Genomic DNA, 23,695 nt, shown 5'->3' on the forward strand with positions numbered 1-23,695 from the left:
GACCCTCGGAGAGGACATGCATAAAGCTAAAACTGGCATAGGTGGGGGGCCTACTGGGGTGCACAGCCTGCCTGCCCCAGCCCATCTTTGCAGCTCAGTACTGGTCGGGCATCCTGCCAAGCTTGGAGACACTACACACCTTTAGTGAATAAAACGGCAGCTGATAAATACCCTGCCTTCTAATGCTATCAGATGTGTGGCAAAATTAGATCTACCCATCTTTGTTCTCCCCCCCTCCTTTTCTCTCTTCCTTTCTTTTTTGAGACAGGGTCTCACTGTGTAGTCCTGACTGGCTAGTCTGGAACTCACTAGGTAGACCCGACTAACCTCAAACTCACTGCCTCTGCCTTCTGAGTACTAGGATTAAAAGTGTACATCCACACCAGCTGTCAGAACTCAAAAGAAAAAAAAAAGTAGTATGTATGTGTGAGTATGTACTGTGAGAGGGTGTGTGTGAGGGTGTATATGTGCCTATGTGTGTGTGTGTGCATGTGTGTAAGTGCATATGTGTGTGTGTATGTGTGAGTGTGTGTGTTGGTGATGAGTGCATGGAGGTAAAAAAAAGCATGTCAGATCCCTCAGAGCTAAAGTTAGAGGTATTTGCAGGACAACTGGATGGTTTACAGCAGTACTAGGATCTGAACTCTGGTCCTCATGATTGTAAATAAGTGCAAATTATTTTACATGCATGAATGTTCTGTCTGCATATATGTCTGTGTACACCATTTGTGTCCCTGGTGCCTGTGGAGGCCAGAAGAGGTCATTGGATTCCATGGCACTGGAGTTACAGATGATTGTGAGCTGTCATGTAGGTGTAGGAATCGAACCCAGGTCCTCTGGAAAAGCAGACGGTGCTCTTAACTTCTGAACCATCTTTCCAACCTCCACTAAACCCCTTCCCCATCTGGAACTCTTCTCTCTCCAACCTTGCTCTTACCTGGCTGACTTTTTCCTTCTCTCTCTGTCCATGACAGCCCATTCCCCACCTGCTCTGCTCTGTGAGTAGGATGGCTGAGACTGCCAGGCAGCACCACCTGGCCACTGGAAGCCCCAGAAAGCGGCTGCATTCTCCAGTGGGAGACTCTGCTAACAGCATCCCCTGGTCCCTCTTCACCACTCCCTCTGGTTGCTCCCTCAGAGCCCTTTCCTGAGACTCTCTACTTCTGAAGGGGATGCTTCTGAACTGATTGCCTCTAGATGGGATGCTGAGTGAGATACTGTCCAAACACCACCTCCTGTCCTGTTAGCTCACCCTGTGGGGCCCTCAGATGTTACAAAGCCTTCCCTGGACGCAGGGTAAAGTTCCTGCTCCATGCTGTTGCCCAAAACAGCTCTGCATGTTCCTCTTCAGTGCTGTAGACAGGAATCTAGTCCTGCTCATCCCTGAAATCACAAAAGGCAGATCTAACCCTTGCAAACAGTGGCATTCTTGGTTCTATTTCAAAACACAACAGGCAAACAAAGAAACCCACTGAACAAGGTTCAAAGAAATTGCTGCAATGTTCTGAAAGAAAGAAAGAAAGAAAGAAAGAAAGAAAGAAAGAAAGAAAGAAAAGGAGGAGGAGGGTACTGATTCTCAAAGTTACACAGAGTATACCTACAAATTATTCAGATCAAAGACAGGCAATTCAACTGAAAAAACTGGGCAAAGAATATGAATAAGCAATTCAGAGAAGACTGGAAGTGGTGAATAGATATGTCAAGAGATATTTGACTTGAGTTGGAATTACAAAGAAAGCCAACAAAAGTAATCTTGCACTATAGGATTGGTAAGAACAGCAAGAGACCACGTTCACCCCAAATTGGTAACCAGCTCCTCACAGGCTTCTAGAGATAGTGTCAATCTTCATCCACCTGCCTGATAACTACAGCCAATGCCCAATACAAGGTACATGGGTATACACTATGACACATCCCCTCAATCTCTGGAGCTAGGCCACCTTAGTCCAAATCTTGGCTCTGGCATTTACAAGCTGTGAAGCCATGGACCTCATAGGGTTTCTAAGAAGATAAATGAGTCAGTACAAGGAAGAACAGGTGGAAAATCACCTGCCAAAGAGCCAGGACCACACAAGTGTCTGTGATTCTCATTATCACGTCTGGTTTTGCTCTGAGGTATCCCATGAGAAATTCCCATGCATGTGCTCAGGGAGAAATGAATAAGAAGGATCATGGCAGCATGGAGGTAAGTCAAATGAAGATCTGAAGATTAATAGTGCAACAAGATATCCACCACAGCCATAAAAATGACACAGAGCTACTTATATTACCTAGGAAAGGAGGCAGCTCACCACTTCCAGGGTGGTTAAGACAGCTGGGTATTAAAAGAATGCTTATCTGGATCCAAGTCCAATGTTCTGTCTGTGAACATGTTCATATTTTTCTTTCAAGAAATAAGAACGGAAACACATATACTGAGATGTGAGCAGTGGTAATATCAGGGGGAAGGGACAAGTGGCATGAGTATAGCACAGACACTCAGGGTTAGTTTTTTTCCTCTTTATACATCTGCACTGTTTGAAGTCTATGGTGGCAAAGTAACTATAGAAAGATTTTGTTTTGTTTTGTTTTGTTTTGTTTTTTCAGTGTTGGAGATTGAACCCAGGGCCTAGTGCATTGTAGGCAAGTGCTCTACCACTGAGATATCTATAGGTTCTTTTTTTTTTTTAATTTTATCTGTGTAGATGTTTTGTGTACATGTGTGTCTGGGCACCACATGTGCCTGAAATGATCAGAAGAGGGCATCAGATCTCCTGGAACTAGAGTTACAGATGGCTGTCACCTGCCATGGGGATGCTGGGAATCAAACCTGAGTCCTCTGGGAGAACATCCGGTGCTTTTAACCACTGAGCCATCTCTACAACTCCCAGTAATTTTGTAAAATAGAAAACTTCTCAATAAATATCATGAGTTAAACAAATATTTCTAAGTTCTACAAAGACAGAAAAGGCACCTGTCAGTAGAGATGTGATCTGGTCAGTGGGGACAGAGAAGCAGTGGAGCCACCTCCCCACAAGGTCCTGGCATTACAGACCAAGTGCTGCCAACACAAAGAATCCCTTGATCGAAATGTCATGGAAATGCTAAGGAAACTATCTGTCAGCCACACAATGGCATACCACCCATTAAAAATTACAATGGAGAATAGTTACTAACTTAGGAGCAAAAATTTTCAAAACTATTCAGTCTATTTGTGTAAGTCATCCATGCATATAGGAGTGTGTGTACACATATATTAGCACAAGTATGTGTGCATATGCGCACACAGTTACAGAAATAGCAAAAAGTCTGGGAAGATGGATCAGTGGGAGAAGCACTGGCTGTGTAAATGTGAGGACATGAGTTTGGATCCTCAGAACCCACATAAGGCTGGACCCATCTGTAATCAACAGTCCTACAGCAAGATGGGAGTTGGAGATAGGAGCATCTCAGATATTCTTGGGCCAGCTAATCTGGTTTTCACAATGGTGAACAAGAGATCCAGTCTAAAACAAGTGGAAGTTGAAAATCAAAGCCTGAAGTTGTCCTCTGACCTCCATGTGTTCCATGGCATTCACACGTCCAAAACCACATACAAAGATTAAAAACACAACAAAAGGACATGGTCCAAATTTTAACTGTAATCATCTTTGGGTAATTTATGGATTTGGGTGATTTATGGGTGATTTATAGAATTATGGATGATTACTATAGTTTTCTGTTTCCAATCTTTTCTGTATTTAAATTTTTTATTGTACTGACTCCATTTCATTGCTGCAATGGATGAAGACTATTAGGCTTTGTCACTTAACTGTGCCACCCTCAGTGCAGCCCTGGGTACACACCAGGGTTTTCCTTACCTCTAGGTTCTACTTTCTCACTCTGATGCTTAGTACCATTATAATGGGAACACAATGGGTTTACAAGGATGGGGGTATACACTAGGATGGGGTACACACTAGGATGGGGGTTATACATTAGGCTGGGGGTATACACTAGCATGGGGTATCCACTAAGATGGGTATACACTAGGATGGGGGGTATTCACCAGGCTGAGGGGTATACACTAGGCTGGGAGTGCATACAAGAAACCTTCCCTGCTCTTGAAATTCTTCGATCCAATGTAAAGGAGCTGGTCTAGGGCGTGGGTGTGGCTCAGTGGTAGAGTGCTTGCCTAGCATGTGTAAGGCCCAGGGGTTTGATCCTAGGCAATGCTGGTCTGCCTTCATTCCTGCATAGATAAGCCTTTGATGTAAGCTCTGGGCTAGAGGCCTGATAAGAAGGGAGGATCCCAAGTACAAGGCACCCTCACTTAACAGGGCCACAAAGGCACCTTCCCAGGGCACCGCCCTTCCTCCCCAACCTTCCTGCCTGGACTGCAACCCTCTGCTCTTTGCTGGTTGGAAAACCTGACTCAAGACCCCACTGGCTCATATATCACTTCTCTCTGTCCCTTTCCTAACAGGGCTGACGCTGCCAGAGTAGGGCCCGCAAGTCAGACTGCCAAGCTGTTGAGTGGGCATCCACTAAACTGTAGTAAATTACTCAACCTCTCTGGGGGTCAATTTGCCCCCCAGAAGTTAACACCAGGAGTCTAGGCATTACCAGCAGCATTTGGTGGCTAGTAAGGACCAGCTAGAAGCCAGGTGGTGACAGTCATGGTGGGCGTGGCATCAGCTGACTAAGTTGCCATCTAAATACAGCCATACCTGAGGCACAGTGTGGTCAGGATCTGAATTGCCACTCCAAAGACTAAAACTGTCAGCAAAGTCTCCAGACTCTTTCTATGCCATCCTTCCTGCCCCCACCCCCCCCATCGTTTCTTCTACCTCAACTTCCTGGCCCTGCTGCTTTCTTCCTGTCCTTTGTCCACTTAGGAGCAAAGGGTTCGAGCTTACTCTGAGACACCAGTCTTGGAACCTGGGTACTGCCAGATGCATCAGTTCTGCCTTGTAGTGGCCACATGGCAGGGAAGGCTGAGGTTATTCCTTGGCCTTGATTTTATTTAGTCCCTGCAGGTGGCCTGAAATCATGGAGCAAGACCCAGTCCTGGAGAACATATCACTCAACAGCAAAGTACCAAGAGCTGTCATGGGGTAGAAGGCCATACATGTCCTTGACAGTTACAAATGGAGAACTCAACAGCAGCTGTGATAATAAAGTTAGCATTTTCCCTTATTTGTGTTTTCAGTGAGTGAATCAAGAAACCATAAGTCCTGGAAAAAAACACTGTAAAGGTTTCAGGTTAACTGAGTCTATGTGCCAGGAAGCAGGCCAGGTCCTAAGGAGATACAAAGTTTAAGCTACTACTTACTACACCATGCTGCAGTCCAGGGAGAAAACATACCCTCACACAACTGTGGCCAAGCCCTTCACGGAGATCTGGGTGGACAGTGCTCAAGCCTATCAGCAGTAGCCAAGTCCGAAAAGACTGTCGCAGCCAGTCCTCAAGGATGATGTGGTTCTCCGGGTAGATCACATGGAGAATGTGAGCAATAACAAATAGCAGATGTAGAAAGAGAGCACGGGTAAGGTTTCCAGAACATCAAAGTTCTGGCACTGCTGGAGCCAGTAGGAAGGAGCTAGGCTCGAGATTATACAGGGGCAGACAGGAACCTCACAGGGGCTGTGTGTGCCATGCTACACAGGAGCCTCTGACAGCTTGGAAGTAGGGAAGGGACAGTGTGAGGCCTGTGACACTAAAGAACTTTCTGGTTGGTGGGGTCAAGACTGAGAAGGGAGTCAGGGAAGGTAATGGGGCAGCAATTCAGGTGTTAGCAGAGTGCAAGCATGGGCTGGCCTGGGCTGTGGCTGCTGGCTTGTGGGGAAAGGGGTGAGAGGCATCGGGAGGTAGGTTGGCAGGGACTTTATCTAGGGGCTGCCAATACCAGGGAAGGGAAAAATCTAAGGAAATACTGTGATTTCCAGCCTGGAGGGCAGGGAAAAACACAAGGTGGACAGAGGGGCAGGCTTGGGGGTGTAGGTTACCTCAAGGAGTTCTGGAGAGGGTCCTGAATTCCATAGTGGCTCCCTTCTCCCTTCTCTCTGTCTCTCTGTCTCTCTCTGTCTGTCTCTCTCTGTCTCTGTCTCTGTCTCTGTCTCTCTCTGCTGGTGATCAGATCACACAGGTAACCTAGGCCTCTCCTGTGATCATTTCTGAGATTGTCACCAGGATGACTGGAAACCAAAGGGGGAAAGTTTGGAAGTCCAGGTTCCTTCAGAAACACAAGGGATTTGTTTACCCCATGGCAGGAGTGGACTGGCTGGCCTTTGAAAAGTTGGCCCTAATCAACAAGGGCTCTATGACTGATGATGGCCAATGGCAGGAATTTAAGAGTCCCCATGAGGGTCCAAGAACTGACAGTGATGGCCTCCTTCCTGGCCTAGTTCAGCAAGGGACATGTGCAGCGTACCACTGCAGATCAGCAAGTCTGGCTGGACCTCAGGGCACTGCAGGGCCCTGCGGGGTGCGGCTTGTTTGTGCCCAAGCGGCCAAAGGGGAGACAATGAGACTATTTCTTCCCCTCTGCGGTGCCACCATCTCGACACTGAGGGCATTGATGGGCTGGTTACTATGGGAACCCAAGGCTGCTGATCCCATTCCACAGAGTGCGAGGCTCCCAACAGCTGATGGCTATTCATCCTGGTTCCCTGCGGGACCAGACAGAGGCCTTGGACCCATCACTGTCTTCAGATCCCTCACATCAGAGGCATGAGGACACCAGGAAGATGCAGGATTCGATGGAATGATAGGACCTGTGGGATGGGAGGCATGCATGGCAGGACCCCAGGAACTGCCAGGGCACATGGGACTCTTCAACTCAGTGTGGAGCTGACCTGACCCAGAAGCAAAGGGCAGTGTCCCAGGAGGGTGTCCTCATGCATATGCACACCCAGGGCTGATCGAATCTGAAAAGCAAGAGATTTAAAATAAAAAAGCAGCGGGAGAGATGTTCAATAAAATAAGGGCTGGGCTCTGACCACGAAGGCTCACAACCTCTACAAGGACTCACTAAATGAACATGCATCCCCAGAGACAGCGGTAGAATCGGAACTGACTTCAGAGGAAGAACAGCCAGAGGACCAACTTGAGACTCACCAGAAAGCCCAGAGTCTAAGTGGCAGACAAACCAGCAGGCCATAATCATCAGGGATGATGACAGCGATGAGGAGCCCAGAAGACAGATACAGCCTCTGGGCTGGGGCACTCAGGAGAGGGCTGCTAAGCTGGGAAAGATGAGGGATAGCTAGGAGGGTGAGGTCCATCCTAGGCAGACAGGGCAGCATGAGGAAGCCTAAAGGGAAGTCTGGGAGTGAAGAAAGGGGGTTCTGAGGTGTGCAGCTGGGACTGGGGTGGGAGGCGGTGGTGAGGCAAAGGCTTTGCAGCAGTCTGGTATGCAGGCAAGTGGACTGGGGGGGGGGCTAGCCTGTGAGGCACAGTGGCAGGAGCAGAGGGGCCCTCAGGGCCAGTCCGTTTGTGGTGAGATGGGATTGGTTATAGAACAGATGTGAGCAACTAGAGCCAGAGGCAACTCCAGGTCTCTAGTTCAGGCACCAGAGTGGGAGGTCCCTCTCTGAAATGAGGACACAGAAGGTGAGTTTTACAGCTAAGTGTGCTCAGATGTAACACGCAGCACAATGCATATGTGTATACACACAGGTAACAGACAGCACAGCACAGCACATATGTGTATACACACAGGTAACAGACAGCACAGCGCATATGTGTATACACACAGGTAATACACAGCACAGCACATATGTGTAAACACACAGGTAACAGACAGCACAGCACATATGTGTATACACACAGGTAACAGACAGCACAGCACATATGTGTAAACACACAGGTAACAGACAGCACAGCACATATGTGTATACACACAGGTAACAGACAGCACAGCACATATGTGTATACACACAGGTAACACACAGCACAGCACATATGTGTAAACACACAGGTAACAGACAGCACAGCACATATGTGTATACACACAGGTAACAGACAGCACAGCACATTTGTGTAAACACAGAGGTAACAGACAGCACAGCACATATGTGTAAACACACAGGTAACAGACAGCACAGCACATATGTGTATACACACAGGTAACAGGCAGCACAGTGCAGTGCATATATGTATACACACAGGTAACACACAACACAGCGCAATTGTGTATATACACAGGTAACACACAGCACAGTGCATGCGTGTATACACACAAGTAACACACAGCACAGTGCATGCGTGTATACACACAAGGAACTAATATGTAGCACATGTAGTTCCAGGTGGAAAGACACTGACTGTAGTAGCTTCATTAGTCACTCGCTCAGTTGTTTATTTCATCAGGAATCGTAAGGCTTTCAGTAAGAGCGTGACTTGCCCTTGACTGAGAAGCAGAGACACCTGCCAAAGGTGATGAACGTGGAAAATGAGCCTCTGAATGTGGGTTTGGGCCCTGGTCTGTCAATCACGGGTTTGCCAAACTCTAATTGGACCAAATACCTCAGGGTCAGTAGATGACATTTCCCTACAGAGCTGACATAAGGGTCCTCAAGCAAGGATACCCACACAAGAAACATCAGAGTAAGGACATGCCAGGGCTTCTGGTCAGCCCTGAGGTCACAGCACAGTCTTGAGAGCCAGTAGGAAGATAGGCACTGGGGGCAGGTGCAGAGAAGGACTGTGTGCAGGTCCTGGGAGGAGGAGAGGCTCCTGTTCATCTTGGGTTAGGCAGAGGAGGGCTCAAAAAGTTGCCATCTTTGCAGAGGCTGAGAGACCCAAACAGGCTAGGGATGTTCCCAGGACAGCAGGGAATTGACAGACACTGGAAACAGTGTCTGGCCAGCCCCTGTGTGGCCCTCTGACCACCCAAAAGCAAGGCAAACTGAGGTCCCAGTGTCTGCAGGCTTCCTTGCCCTGTGTCTACTGCTGTGTTCCTGATGTGCTCCCTGGTATCGGCCTGGGAAACACTTGAATGCTCTCAGTGGGCTGGTGGTCTGGCCAGCTGCTCAGGCCCCATTCCATGTCTACCTTTGGATATTGCCATTTGGGGCCCTCCTGGATCCATGCACTCAATCGAGCCAGATCAATTCCAGTCACTGCTGTCCACCCAGCCTCAGTGATTCAGGAGGGCAGTCTAGTCCATCAAAGCCCTGTCCACTAAGTAGAGATGCCAAATGAGACAGTATGACACAAGACCAAAAATTCCAATCTTGTCTGTGACCCCAATGCACATCCAAGACCTCTCCCAGGCCAGCTGTGCCTAAACTGCAAGACAGCCTGAGACCAGAAGGCAGTACTCAGGAACTAGGTCACAGATGACTGGCACTGTGGGCTTTGCCTTGTCGCCACCAAGCCCCTGGTGCTTTGGCTGGCACAAGTTCTGGCCCACTATTCTAACACCTGGTTAAGGCTTCAGTTGGATCTTTATCGTGAGAACAAGTTGTCCACAGCGCAACAGTTTTCCTCTGCTGACAAATGGATTCCACAGCCTTACCTGAAATTCTGGGCCAGGGATGGCCTGTTCACTAGCTATTTTAAGGAACACTATTTAGGGCAAGTTCAAAATCATTTAAGGCTCTTAGATCTTTTCGGGCCCTGGCAGCCAGCCTGCTCTTTTTATTAGTTCAGACTCAGAACTAACAAATTAGCTCAATACCCCAGGCAAAGCACAAACACGAGGGGAAGTATGGTGTCAGAGTGCCACCCTTCAGATAAACATCACTTCCAAGAGCTGTAGATGCCTCACCGCAGTTCCAAGTGAGGAGAAAACGGTGTTGCACGCCCAGCCCGTAAACAACTTGCCTTGTCTAGGAGTCATCAGTGTCAGAGGTAACCATGTACATGCACTGGAATGAGGGACCTTCTGCCAAGAGACAGAGCAAAGAAGAAAGGAGTATGGTAGAGGGGATGGGCAATGGCTAGAAGCCAGAGTACTTGGTGCTTGGTGCCGCTCTATCCAAATACCGTGTGATCTGTGGCCAGGCCTTATGTTCACTGAGTCACTATTTCCTCAACAAGTGGATGGGCCCTGCCTGGGAGGTCTTAAAACAGGGGCTTCTCTTTGCTTTTTCCCTTTTTTCCGATACAGGGTTTCTCTGTGTAGTCCTGACTGTCCTGGAACTTGCTCTGTAGACCAGGCTGGCCTCAAACTCAGAGATCCACCTACCTCTGCTTCCCAGAGTGCTGGGATTAAAGGTGTAGGCCACCACTGCCCGGCTTAAGCAGGGGCTTCTTAACCCAGGCCCGAAGGCACCTCGGGTGTCCATGGATGTGCTTCAGGCAGTCCAGGAACGCCATGGCACGTGGGTCTGATATACACTTTTCCTTTCTTTCCCTCATAACATTTTATGTGTAGATCCATATGTGGACCTGTATGCATGTATGTATGCATGCTGCAAGCAAACATATGCAACGTCATATGTAATGTATTCTGACTTGAAGAAAAATGCCAACTGCCTAAACATAATTTGTACATAAGCCAGATGCATTTCTTTCAGCGCAAGCATTCTTCAGTACCCGCAGATACCACAAACAAGGATGCTCACCTCCCTGTACAAATGATAGGGTATGTGTAAAGAGCATCTTCCCACACACTTTAGATCATCGCTAGATTACTTATGTGGGCCTGTGCAAGGAGTTGCTGTTCCCTATTGCTTAGGGAAGAACAAAAATCTAGTCTGTCCCTCTCTCTCTCTCTCTCTCTCTCTCTCTCTCTCTCTCTCTCTCTCTCTCTCTCTCTCACACACACACACACACACACACACACACAAGCACTATTTTCTGAGTAGTCTAACCCAGTGCAGTTTAAGGCCAACAATGAGAAACCTGAGGTCACAGAAGACATGTATGTGCACCTTGAGAATGTAACTAAGAGTATTCATTGTTTTTTCAGAGGACCCAGGTTCGGGTCCCAACACCCACAAGGTGGGTCACAACCAACTGTAACTCCAGTCCCAGGGGATCTGACACCCTCCCTCTGACCTCCACAGGGACCATACACACATATGCTGCACATACAAAGGTATGCAAAACACTACCATACATAAAGCAAAACAAATAAATCTTTAAAAATTAAAAAATAGAAAAGGATTAAGAAAGCTACAAGTCTTCCCCTTCTTAGAAGCCTTTATAAACTAGAATTTGAAGGACATTCTTGCTGCCTAGGCTTCTAAATTTTTGTTATCCTTATGTTCAGCCACCAAATAATACAGTACGTTTTGTTTTTAAAAGCTCACATAAATACTGTGCACCCGAAACTGCCTTTAAAACTTGATTCTGACTGAACAGTGCACATATGTGTCTCCGTTATGAATCTGTAACCACTGTCTGGTTATTCCACAGTGTGACTATTCTTAGTCACTTCTTCCCTCCTCTTCTGGTGGATGTTCAGGCTGCTTTGCCCTTCATTTATGTATATGAAAAGGAAGTCTCAATGGGCATTCTCCTTATTGTCTCCTTGTGCACGTAGCAAGTTTCCCCAGTACAAGCCTTGATGTGGAGTAGCTGGTGCAACATGTCTCACCATGGAACCAAATTCCCTCTAGCGAATACACCAATTTCAACGAGGAACAAGAAGAGGTCTCAGGACTTGACACTGTACAGGGTTTACCCATCTGATAGGTGTGAAGTAGTGTCACTGTCGCCTTTGGGCAGCTCCTAGCCAGCCCAAGCAGCCCCTCTTTATTGGCCATTCATTTCCTCTGCTCACCCGCTTCTCTGCTTTTCTACTGAGCATCTGTCTTGTTTCTCATTAATTTGTGTTTTAAAAGTAAACCCGTGCCCTAATTTTTGTTATCTTCTCTAACTACTTTTCCTAGTCTATGGCTTTCTCAATACTCTTTGAGGGCTTTTATTTTATTTTGGCACAGTAATCTTTCCCCTTTGCACCAGTTTATTGTTTATAAACTCTAGTTTTACTAAGATTTTTAATCAAAAATAAAAATGCAGACTAAGAGAAACCTCAAACTACCTAAACAGAAGCAAAGCCTATGGGCAGGAGTTCTGAGGCACAGGCTATCAGGAGCTGCTTTAGATTTCTAGACCAAGAACTTTAAAGTAGTTGCTATTTGCCCACTTTTAAATCCTAAATTCAAATCTATTTTGAATAGATTTGCCTCCTTTCCCAGTGTCAAAAGGGTAGGGCATTATATCTTTCTAAAAATCTTATGTACACTCAGGTCTTTAATCCCATCTAGAATTCAACATTGTATAGTGTAGACTAAGACTCTAATTGTTCCTCCATGTGGACAGTCAGTTCTCCCAGAACCACTTATTAACTAAATGGTCCATCTTTCCTCATCCATCTGTAACTCTTCCTTTGGCATGCACAGGCTCCCACGCATGCTGGGCTTCGGGCTCATTCCGAGGATGGGTGGGACCATCGCTGGGCCAGCCCCTCCTTGCTCTTCTTTCCCAGACTTGTCTGAGGGATTCTTGGACCTCACCACACCATATGAACTCTATACTTCATCTGTGGATTCTACATACAGTTCAATCACATGTGGATTTATGCAATTAATGGATTAATTGCGGTGGGGGGGACAAATAATTTTTGAGGGGTTATAGGTGTGGTTCAGCGGCATTACCCTAGCATGATCCATTCCCAGCGCCTCAAAAACAAAAACACTTTATCATTCTTTCCATAAATTCTCCCCCTTTAACTCATCCCTAAGTATCTCACAGCTTTTATTTTGTGATGAACTACAGTTTCTCTTGTCTTCTGTCTGCTGAGGTACAGGTGGTCAGAGCTCTGGCAACCCATTCAACTCTCTTAGAAGTTCTCACAGCTACTCTCTGGGTTCCCTTCCATTATCCATATAGCTATGTTAACTATCAATGGCAGTATTTGACTCTTCCTAATTTTTACTTTTTGTGTGTGTCCGGACATGCAACACATGTTGTGTGCACTCCACAGCATACATGTAGAGATCAGAGGACAACTTTTGGAAGTCAGTCCTCACCTTCCACCACGAGGTCCCATGGACTGAGTTCAGGTCATCAGACTTGGCAGCAAACATCTTTACCTACTTACTCACTGAGCCATCTCACTGGCACATAATTTGTATTTCGTGCTAAAAACAAACTTGTTGCATTATCTGGAGTGATGCTTAGAGAGGGAAACGGAGGCTAGTTTGTCTTTATTAGATGCATATTTTTTAATGGAAAGGGACAGAACCTGTATCAGACTGGAAGAGATCCGTAATTTGAGAAAAGTGACTTGTAGCTGGCCTAAGTTACCTGTGGGTCGTGTTCAATAAATCAAACCAGGTTAACCAGTTGATTGGCAATAAAACAGGATGTTAGAGCACAGCCAGATGGATGGACGAGAAAACCAAGGCTGTGACTCAGGCAGGTAGGGAACAGAACACTAATTGCCCATTAAGGGTTTGGGAGAGAGTCACACAAAGGCCATCTCTGAGGAGAGAATGCAGCAAGAGGCAAAAGCAGCCATCATAATGGCTGAGGTGACACATGTCTACCGTGTGAACACAAACAGCCCCCTCCCGACCCCCACCCCACTGACTCATCTATAAAGCAAAACTAAAAACATCTACGACTTGTTTATGAATCACAAATTCTCCTGGTTGAAAATGGCAATACGATCTTTAAAGAGCTCTTACTGAGTAGACAGAGGTAGGAAAGCTCCCGGCCTTTTCCACATTAGCTGTGCACTTAAAGGAAGGGAAAGAAAAGCAGGTTTGGGAAGAAAGGGTAACAGGGCTTTCCTTGAGTAATTACACCCAGGACAGCTCCTACCCCCAAGCCAGTCATCTTTCAGTTCGAAAATGTCCCCATCATGTCCAGGACCAGACCTACCAAGCTGAGTGACAGGCTGTGGAGTTTGTGGCTGCACTGTCCAAAGAGACCTAAAGAGCCACTCAACAGCATCCCAGGGTGACGGAACACATGCTCCAAGAAACTTCCTGCCCCATAGGCAAAATCAGGAGCACAGACCTTGTTCATAAGTAACTCAGTGAGACGCACTAGACTCAAAGGCCAGCAGGGCCAAGGGGTAGACAAGGTTATTCCAGAAGACAAGAATGTCCAAGGGAGAGCTAACTGTTGCCTCTCTGACTCTTGTAGTGTAGAGCTCATTTAATTACTGGAACCCAAATCCCAGGCACTTTGTAATTTACCATCCAGTTTAAGAACCACTTTCAGCTGAGACAAATTGCTGGGCCACCCTGGGCAGAATAATGCAAGAGTAGCTGGAGTCTGGAGCCCTAACCAAACAGGAGAGCTGTCTTCAACTCAGACAATAGGCCCTGGGGATTTGACAGCTACTGAGAGCAATGAAGCCAGAGCGACCAAAAGGCAAAATCTTAGCTCTTAGGATGTTTGAAGACACAAAAAGCTGATTATTTCTTTTGGATAAACTCTGGCCTGTCTCAGGAACTAACTTCCCATAGCAGAATTTCCCCTTCCAAAAGGTCTTCTACCTCTCACATCAAGTGCCGAAGAAATGTCATTTTGATCAGGACCACGGTACACTTTGCTGGCTTCTGACACAGATAATGATGAAACTAAATTTAACACTGCCTGGTCCTGCAGTTTGAGTTATGAGGTCATGCTTTTCCTTCATTTCACTGGATTCTCCTGAGTGTGTAGGTTTGTCGATCTGTAACAGTGCTGGGAGCTCCCCTGGTGGGACTGTACGCTTGAGTCTGCTGAGGCCCTCCCTGCACGGGCCATAAATCGAGATCAACCTGCCCCATTGCCTCTCTGCAGGGTTGCATCAGGAAAAAGAGCCCCAGGTTGGCAGTCCTTGGGAGCTGCACAGATTTAGTGCCCAAACTGGGCTTCTCTTAGTCTAAATGACAGCCAGCCTATACTCCCAGGGGTGGGAGAAAGGGCATTCCATGACTAGCGCCTTACTTCTGCACATCACCAGGTCATTTAATCAACCCCAGGCAGTAGTACAAAGTCACTACCCTTATGGACGAGCAAGTCAAGAAGTGACATGCCCAAGGTCATGCAGCTAGTGTGCAGTCAGTTGCTGTTCTAGCTGCAGCCGGGGCCCAAAGCAAAGCAATCATCCTCTTTGCCTAGAGAGGTTAAGTGCAGAGTCCAGCCTCGGCCCTTTCTAGGTCCTGCTTGCTCCCTGACCCAGACCTGACTTCTGGGCACAGGCTGCCCAGCGCTCCACACCAAGGGAAAGCCAGTTGCCAGTCACGCTTAAGTCTCCCAACCAGCCCCGGACTGCCTTGGCGCGCACACCTAGCCCAGAGCCCCGCGCCACCCGTCGAGGGCAGAGTGGCCGGAGAGGCGGAGCTAGGGTTCGGAGGCCACGGGAAATTGAGTGGACGCTGAGGATGGCGCAGCTGGGCAGAAGGCAGCGACCCTTTAGGCGCCAACTCCAGCGCGGCTGGGCAGGTGTCGGCGCCCGATCAGGGTTTCCGAGGCCACACTTCCGAGTGTGAGTGCCCGGCGACACCTTCTGGGGATCCACGGCCTCGGGCCCTCCCGCGTGACCGTCCACACAGGCCACCACGTCCTCCCCGCCAAGTGTCCCAAGGCACTCCCCGCGAATCCCCGCAGGGCGCCCCCGCCGTCCCCAGCGGTGCGGGCCGCCTTCCCACGCGGCGCCGCCGGCGGCCGAGCTGACAAGGCGCCCCCTCGCGCGTGGCCGCCGGCGGCCGGGAAAGTTTGGGGCGCGCGGGGCCGGCGGTACTCACCTGGCCCAAGTTGAGGTAGCCGTGCGCCGCAGCCACGCGGTCCGCCGCTCCGGGGCCACCCAGCACTTGCACTGCCCAGTGGTTCGTGTAGACGGGGCGCGGCGGCGGCGGCGCGGAGCAGGCGGCGGGCAGCGCGAGCAGAAACAGCCAACGCCAGGGGCGCAGTGCGAGCGGCGGGAGTCCGTGCCGGCCGGCGTCCCCTGCGCCTCGCGCGACATCGGTGGCCCGGGGCGGCGGCCGGGGCCCGGGCGCTGGCGGCGCGCGCGGAGGCATGGCAGCGGCAGGCTCGCGCGGCGCCCGAGCGGCGAGTGCGCCGGGGGGTGGGGAGCCGCCTTTTAAAGCCGCTCCGCGCCGGGGAAGCGCCGCCGCCGCGGCGGGAGCCGGGGAGGAGGAGGCCGCCGCGGCGCGTTCCGTTCGGCCCGCGCGGCCCGGTGGCGCCCCTGGGCCCGCGCTCGTGCGGCAGTCTCCCGACCCGCCAGCAGCCGGGGGCCGGCGCAGGGGAGGCCCGAGACTTTGGGGCTCTCGGGACACAGCGCTGCTCCGAGTGGCAGCCTCGGCCCGGCGCGTTCCGCTAGGAGCCGGGAGGGCCCTGGGCATCCCACGTGAGTTCCCCATTCCCCCGAGGAGTTGACTTAGGTAGGCACATTTCTACCGGTTGCGCCCCTGGAGGCTGAACTCACTCACCTGCTGGGGTTCTCAAGGCTAGACAGCCTTTCTCAACTTAGCTGTGGCAGTGAACTTGCAAATGTGCCCGGAACTTAGGGGGAACGATGCCAGGGAAACACACTGGGGTGTCCCAGGACCTGGTCTGACCTGAAGACCACATTAAATGGGCAAAGGGCGTGTGGGGAACTTAGCGGGAGTCCGTGAGCGTATTGGGGACACAATGTCTGTACAAGGCTGAGGTTGCTGCCTAACCCATGGAGAACCACTTAGTATACCTGTGTGATCTTGGGCACGTTTCGGTCCTTGCTATCTGTTCTTCTAAGATGGGGATGACAATAGCATCTATCCATCTGACAGTTTTGAGGATGTCAGCTCTTCCCTTGCAATCAGCTGACAATAATGTTTGTTTTGATGAGCCCAGGGTCTGCCACGTGATTGGTGTTCACTATATTGTGTGCACTCCTAAAAGCACCCACTGAGCTAGGACCAGTCCAGTGAAAAAGTGAGTTGACTCATCCTCAGCCTCCCTCCCGGAGCAGCATGGAGAACTGTGCACATGTTCACACTGTGAACAAGCAATGATGAGAGGATAGGAAGGCTGCCATCCTCGGAGGACCCATCGGTCCCAACTGGCCCCCACACAGAAAGCAAACCTTCAGCCTGAATAATACAGGATGGGAAAGGAGAAACAAAATACAACAAAACAAGGTGGAGAAAGCCTTGAAGCAGTGAGGAAGCCACTTTACCAATGCTCAGGTTGCAAGAACAGCTGGTTCCCGTTTTGGTGCTGTTTGGCTTTCATTTGCCAGAGTCTATAGTTGGATAGATAGGATAGAAGTGAGAGGGAATATGGGGTAGAGAGGGAGCAGGATCTACGGAGGGCCACCTGAAGTCCTTTCTAGCCTCTCTTTCAGGAGACCTTGGGTTTTATATCACACATGATTCTTCCTTTCTACAAGAATGAGTCACCCTAAGGAAGGTGGGAGAAGGGAAAGAAATAGGGTGGCAGGCCCAGCCAGGACAAGCCAGATTCATGCCCAGGGCCCCTTTTAGCACCTGTGGCCCTCACTCTTCTTCCCCAGGTCATGCTGTCCCTGGCCAGTTCCATTGTGTTGCAGAATCAAGGCCTGGATGCTCCCTGGTCCCCTACCCTCTGGAAAGATGTGAGGTTGTCGCCCAAAGTGGCCAGCCCTAGAGGAGAACACTCCACACCCGTTAGACAAAAACAGTACCCAGAGCCTTCAGCCTGCCTCCGTCCAGCCAAGTGATCCCTAAAGAAGCCACTGGGTGGAGAAAAGTGGAGTCAGAGGACTCATTCTGTTCCTTTCCAGCAATCCACCTGGACAACCTGAGTCCCCTTCCTGGTTCTCATGGGCCAGCCCGTCTCTGCCTCATCCCAAATCCTTCAAGAGCCTGGTCTGATTGAAAGCCCTGCACGCTGAACGTAATCTAGATGATATGGAGTGCCTCCTACCTCCCAGGAGGGTAACCCTGTCACAGCAGTCATCTTGACAGGCAGAGATATGGTTTTCCTATAATAATTTGGTAGATTCAGGGGTTTTGCGTAGAGAATTGAAAGGAGACTAACATGCATCTGAATTTTGTATTTGGAGGAATCAGAATTATTTTATTAATAAGGCTGGTCCTTGGGGGACTAAACTTCCTGCTTGTTGTAGAAGTACCTGGGCCACAGCGAGGCTGTAGGAAGACCAGCTTGCCAAAATGAACATCCTAAATCAAATCGCCTCCTGTGAGTTTCCCATTGATTTACACGATGACAGGATTAACTCAATCACAGCAGTCCCAGCCCTCTGTGTAGAGATAGGATCTGTAATAAAACTTGCCTCGTCGTCCTGCAGGGAGGGGATTTCATTACTCACTCAGCTCTGCTCTCCAGATGGCCCTGAGGTACACACAGCTCTGGGAGCAGAGGGGGGTGCATGTGCTGCATTTTTAGGTTGAGGTCAGCCAGGCTCGGGAAGGACAGGACACGAACTAGAAAGGTAACTGGAGATGGCATGTCTCACAAGCTAGAAAATACTCATATAGAGATGTGCTGCTTTCACTAACAGGTTCCCTAACAGAAGATGAGCCACTAGGAGGTGATACAGAGTTGTGTTCTTATGCCTATCTCTGGTCCCTGTACAGCAGGAGCAGGGGCTGCTTAGCTGGGTCCCTGATATATCACCAAGTCAAGGTGATATATCCCACCACACAGCCTCTTGGGATTCAGAATTAATCTCCATTTAAGTGATAGAAATTTGACTGTAGACTGTACCTTTGAGAGTATGCTAAGTTCTACAGGCCAGAATGATAGCTTTTTCTCTGCTGTAAGTGTCACTACTGTCCCTGTGGAGGGCACTGTGAGGATGATAGGAGCTGGTTGGTGTGGAGCCCTCTGTCCAGCACCTGGCACCCAGACAGCAGTGGTGACCATGCTCTACTGGGTAACAGGCGTTCCTTAGTGGGCAGGGTGGTTGGGGTTGCCCTGTTTCTCTATGCTAGGCTCAGGGCACAGATATGTACCATCCGGATCAAGATCCAGTTTGCATATCTCCAGGTTTTTAACATTCAGAACCAGGAAAACAGCTCGTGATTGATGCTTTGCTGTCACCACTGGCTGGGTCTGAAGCTGAGTTGTTCCAAAGGTGGGTTATGTTGACCTCAGACTGAGAACCAGCTAGGGTTAACCGGGCACTTCTCCCCATTTTTCTCTCTATCAGGACTAAGGCAGAGGATTCAGAATTTCTAATTAACCCTCTTTGCATAGTCTGCATAATGGATCTTCCCCCAAGGATGTAGCCTTTGCATTGTCTCCTGTAACACTCCCCACCTTGGACACTTCCTTTATTTCTCTCTCTCTCTTTTCTTTTCTTTTTGGTTTTTCTAGACAGGGTTTCTCTGTGCAGCTTTGGAGCCTATCCTGGCACTCGCTCTGTAGACTCACAGAAATCTGCCTGCCTCTGCTTCCCAAGTGCTGGGATTAAAGGCGTGCATCACCTTTGCCCAGCCCTTTCTCATTTTTAAAAGAATATTTATTTTATTTAAATTATGTTTTGGATGCATGTGGGTGTATGCACCCCATACTTACTGGTGTCTGTGGAGGTCAGAAAGAGCAATGGGTTCCCTGGAGCTGGAGTAACAGGTGGTTATGAGTCACCCAACATGAGTGCTGGGAATCCAACTCCTGTCCTTTATAAGAGCAGGAAGTTCTCCTAACTGTTGAGCTATCTCTCCAGCTCCTGACATTGTCTTTCATAACACCTTAGAGCTGGGGAGGTGGCTTCATGATTGAAGTGCTTGCTGTGCAAGCATGGAGATCTGAGTTTGGATCCTCAGCATCCATGTGAAAAACAGGCAAAAGTGGGTCCAGCAGCACTCACCTGGTATCCCAGCAATGGGATGCAGTCTGGAGGAGTCTCTGGGGCTTGCTATCTGGCCAGTCTAGCTGACTTGGTGAGCTCCTGGTTCAGTGAGAGACCCTGTCTCAAAACATAAAGTAGAGAGCAGTTGTGGGAAACAGAGTGTCAACCTCTGGCCTCCACACATTCGTGTTCAAATATGCATGAGCACTTGGACATACGTGTGTGTTGATGACTCATGATGTCAGTGCCTTTAAGACACAGCTCAGTAAAAAGGCCCCGTGGGACTGTCACAAATGTACTTGCTTTTCCCTCCTCCTTGTGGCTTCTATTGACATCCGCAGAGCTTTGATCTTCCTTCTTGCTTACTTTCTTTTCCATCAGAATTGATTGTGATTATTCTGCAAAGTGAAGGCTCTTTCTGAACTGGTTTTAATGTTCAAATGCTGCCTATTCTGTTTCTATCTGATTACACTGGCTGCTGCAGGCTGCTCTGTGCTCGAAGGTGAGATACCTGTCGGGACTTAACGCTTCCCAACAAACTGTACTTCCCCAAGACCAGATGAACATCAAAGGTTTCCACTATGAAACACTGATACGACTACAGGAAGGTACCTGAGACAGGGGAGTAAGGCTCTGCCTGCCCCCCATTCCCAAAACACCATTGCTTAGGCCCAAGGGTTCCCCTAGACACATCTACTTCTCTACCAGCTTGTATTTCTTATCTGTCTTTTCATTCTCTGGGAATCCTACTCACAGCTCTCCCCTGATGGATGGGGGAAAGTTCTTTCCCTCCCAGCCCCACCTCCCAATCCCCCCCATCTGTTCCCTCATCTATAGAACCCTCCTAGACCAGCAGACACAGCTTCCACCCACCCGCTGATCCTCCCTTTATGTCTGCACCCTGGAATTTTGAGGAAGAGCCCCCTGAAATCTACTTTCATTGTATACACAGTTATCCTGCATCCCACAACTAGTATCCTAGGGCTCCTTTCATAATCCCATGTAGAAGCTGAGTGTTTAAAAAAAAAACTCCAAATTTCTGGGTGGTGGCGGCTCACACCTTTGATCCCAGCATTGGGGCAGAGGAAGGTGGATCTCTGTGAGTTTGAGGACAGCTTGGTCTATAGAGTGAGTTCCAGGACAGCCAGTGCTATTACATAGAGAGACTCTGTCTCAAAAAACTAAACAAAGGGGATGGGGGTGGTTGGGGTGTATGCTGTTCTGGCCTGGGGTCGGGAGCAGGAGGCCTCTGCACTCCAGGGAGCCTCTGGTGGTGGATTAGTATTTTTCCCTGGTGCAAGAAGGGACTTTGAGAGCCCATCCCATATGAAGGGTTACACTCTGGCCCTGGACACATGGGGAAGGGCCCAGGACCAGCATAGGAAGACTTGGTGGACTTTGCAGAGCCCCAGTTGAGGGCCCTACCCTGCCTGGGGAGTGGTGGGTGGATGGGGTGGGGGGTAGACTGGGGGTGGGGGAGGAGGGTTGGGGGTGAGGGGAGGGAGAGGGAGAAGGGACTTGAAATAAGCTTGTTCCCTAACTAGAACTAATAATAAAAAAAAAAAAGCATTACTAGTTCTGACAATAAAAGAAAAGTAGAAAACATGAAAAAAAACTAAACAAAAACAAAAACACAAAACAACAACTCAAAGTATAAGATGCTCCTCCTAAAAGAGGCACTGCAATATCTTACCTTTTCACCTTGTAGGATTTCCTAGGCTCAGAGCTAGGAGTGACAGGAAAGTACAACATTGATATCCCTCCTTCTATAGTGCTTAGGGTGCCTTTGGTTACAGAACACTCAAATGACCATTGGAGGCAAGTACAAACAGTGATAGCTCACTCTTTTACCAACAGACAACTCAGAACTTTGGTGATACCGAGACTGACGATGGTATTTCTATACTTATCTGGCTTTGTCCTTTAGTTCCTAAGTGACTACCACAGACTGGAGCATCCTTTCCTCTCAAGTCTTCAAGGGAAGAAGGCAGGTGTGGTCTCCTGCCTTTTGAAGGCCTCTTGTCTCCTTGTGGAGCAAAATGTCACACACACACACACACCCGGCCCATTTCCCTTTCGGCACTCCTGGGCAGGCCTGGGTCACAGGCTGTCTTCCTGCAGCCCAGTTTCCATGTTGCTGTGACTGATCGATCATCTTGGGTTTTCTCCTGGAGGGACATTCTCCACCCTGCAGCATGTTGCTGCCCTAGATTGAGCAAAAGAAAAATTAAGTCAGCAAGAGGCGGCAGCAGCCTGAAGGTGGCTGGGGACCCAACCTGTCTCCATCTCCCCTCTCTGTTTCTATTTTATTTCTTTCTTCTAGATTCTGCTCAGTTAACATCAGGCTCCAACAAATGTTTATTGGAAGGAAGAAAGGGTAGGAAGAGAACAAAGCCGGTGGTAAAAGGAGGGAGAGCCAGGCTCAAGTGTTATTAAACAAAACACTGCCCCAACAGTGCAACAGAACCCCCATAAGTAGCTTTAGCTTTCTCCAAGTGCCCCAACCCGATGATGGCAAAGTGAGCATCTAGCTGTGCTTAATGTAAGTCCAGCTTCTGGATGTACCCTTTGTTCCTCTATAGAGATGTCCTTGAGTCCAAAGTGGGTTCCCAGTTATTGCCCATGTGTTTTCCCAGGTGAATGCAACGCCAGCACTTGGGTTCACTTTCCAGGCAAGATGAATGGAGCCAAGCAGAAGTGAATGGGAGTGATGGGTCTGCCTTCACTAGCAGAACCAGAAGTTAGGTTCTGTCTACAGAGAGAAGCCTGGTATGTCCATAGCTGTCAGAGAGCTGCTCAGTGCAGGCATGGAGGGATACAATAGGAGTTAGTGTTCAGGGGGTCTTTACAGATGTCATGGCTTCTGTCTTCCCCCAAGGAAATCACAATCCAGGGAACGTCTTTGTCTCCTGCCCCCTCTTTCTCCAAAGCTGTCCTGATCCCCAGGGAACCATATGTGGTATAGGCTGGTGCAGCCCTTATTCTCCTGTCCCTGATTCATTGTTCCTTCCCCAGACCCTTCGCCTCAGCAGAAGGGACTCCACCCTAGAAAGGATGCCTACCGTCCCTGCCCTACCTCCCCTTCAGCATCCCTTGTTTCTTCTGTTGTAGCTGCCAGGCTTCTGGACAAACAAGCACCAGTTTGTTCTCCTGTGCCAGCCTTGCATCCACCCAGGAGCTGTCCCTGTGCTGCGAAAGGCACATGTGGAAGAAGCAGAACCACCCTGACTGGTCGGCCTCACCCCACATTCGTTCTCACACACCTACAGTGACTGTCTCTCCTGCTGATTCAGTCCCTCCAGCACCACACCCCCACTCCTGGCTCAACACCTTGCTTCCATCTTTCTCAGGAGATGGTCCCCTGCCTCAGGCTCTGGCTTCCCAACATTGTTGTAGGGGTTCAGGGGTCCTGGCCTCCCCTCTATGCTGCTCTGAATTCTAATTCCATCCCTGTCAATAAACATGCCTCTTGACTGTCAAAACTTCTGCTACATTATCCCATGTGCTGCAGACATCTATTGAAAACCTTCCTTCCATCTACCTCCCGTTCTCTCCCTTCTCTTTATGTGAACAATCCTGAAGAAGCTTCCTTGCCCTCTGTCTTAAACCTACCCGCATCAGAGCCCTCAACACACATCACCAGCAGCCTCCGTGGTAATAAATCGAGTGTGTCTGTGTGTGTACACACATGAGCACTCACAACATAGTACATGTGTGAAGGTCAAAGGACAAATTGTTCTCCCTCTCTCTCCCCCCTCTTCCTCCTACTTCTCTGTGCTTTCAGGGGATTGAACTCAGGTCATCAGGCTTGGTCGCAAACACCTTCACAGGCTGTACCACCTCACCTGCCCCCCCCCCCCCCGCATCTGTGAAGCCTGATCTTCACAGGACTCCTGGCACCTTCGTCTGCTCAGCCCAATCTCCTCCTACCTTAGGGATTCCAAGGATGGCCCCAAGCCCTGGTGTTCTTTCTGTAATGTCACTTTCCCAGTGATCTTTCA

At 49.1% G+C, this 23,695-nt stretch overlaps 1 protein-coding gene across 3 annotated transcripts in view; it reads right to left on the minus strand.

Moving 5' to 3' along the window:
- Positions 1 to 15,936, minus strand: part of Pcsk6 (proprotein convertase subtilisin/kexin type 6) — a 190,178-nt gene extending 174,242 nt beyond the window's left edge. For all 3 annotated transcript variants that reach the window (XM_035441384.1, XM_027408098.2, XM_027408096.2), the window contains exon 1: positions 15,664 to 15,936. In XM_035441384.1, coding sequence (XP_035297275.1) covers positions 15,664 to 15,936 — 273 coding nt within the window. The remainder of the gene's footprint in view (positions 1 to 15,663) is intronic.
- Positions 15,937 to 23,695: the final 7,759 nt, after the last annotated feature.

Source organism: Cricetulus griseus, chromosome 3 (assembly GCF_003668045.3).
Source record: "Cricetulus griseus strain 17A/GY chromosome 3, alternate assembly CriGri-PICRH-1.0, whole genome shotgun sequence".
Taxonomy (NCBI): domain Eukaryota; kingdom Metazoa; phylum Chordata; class Mammalia; order Rodentia; family Cricetidae; genus Cricetulus; species Cricetulus griseus.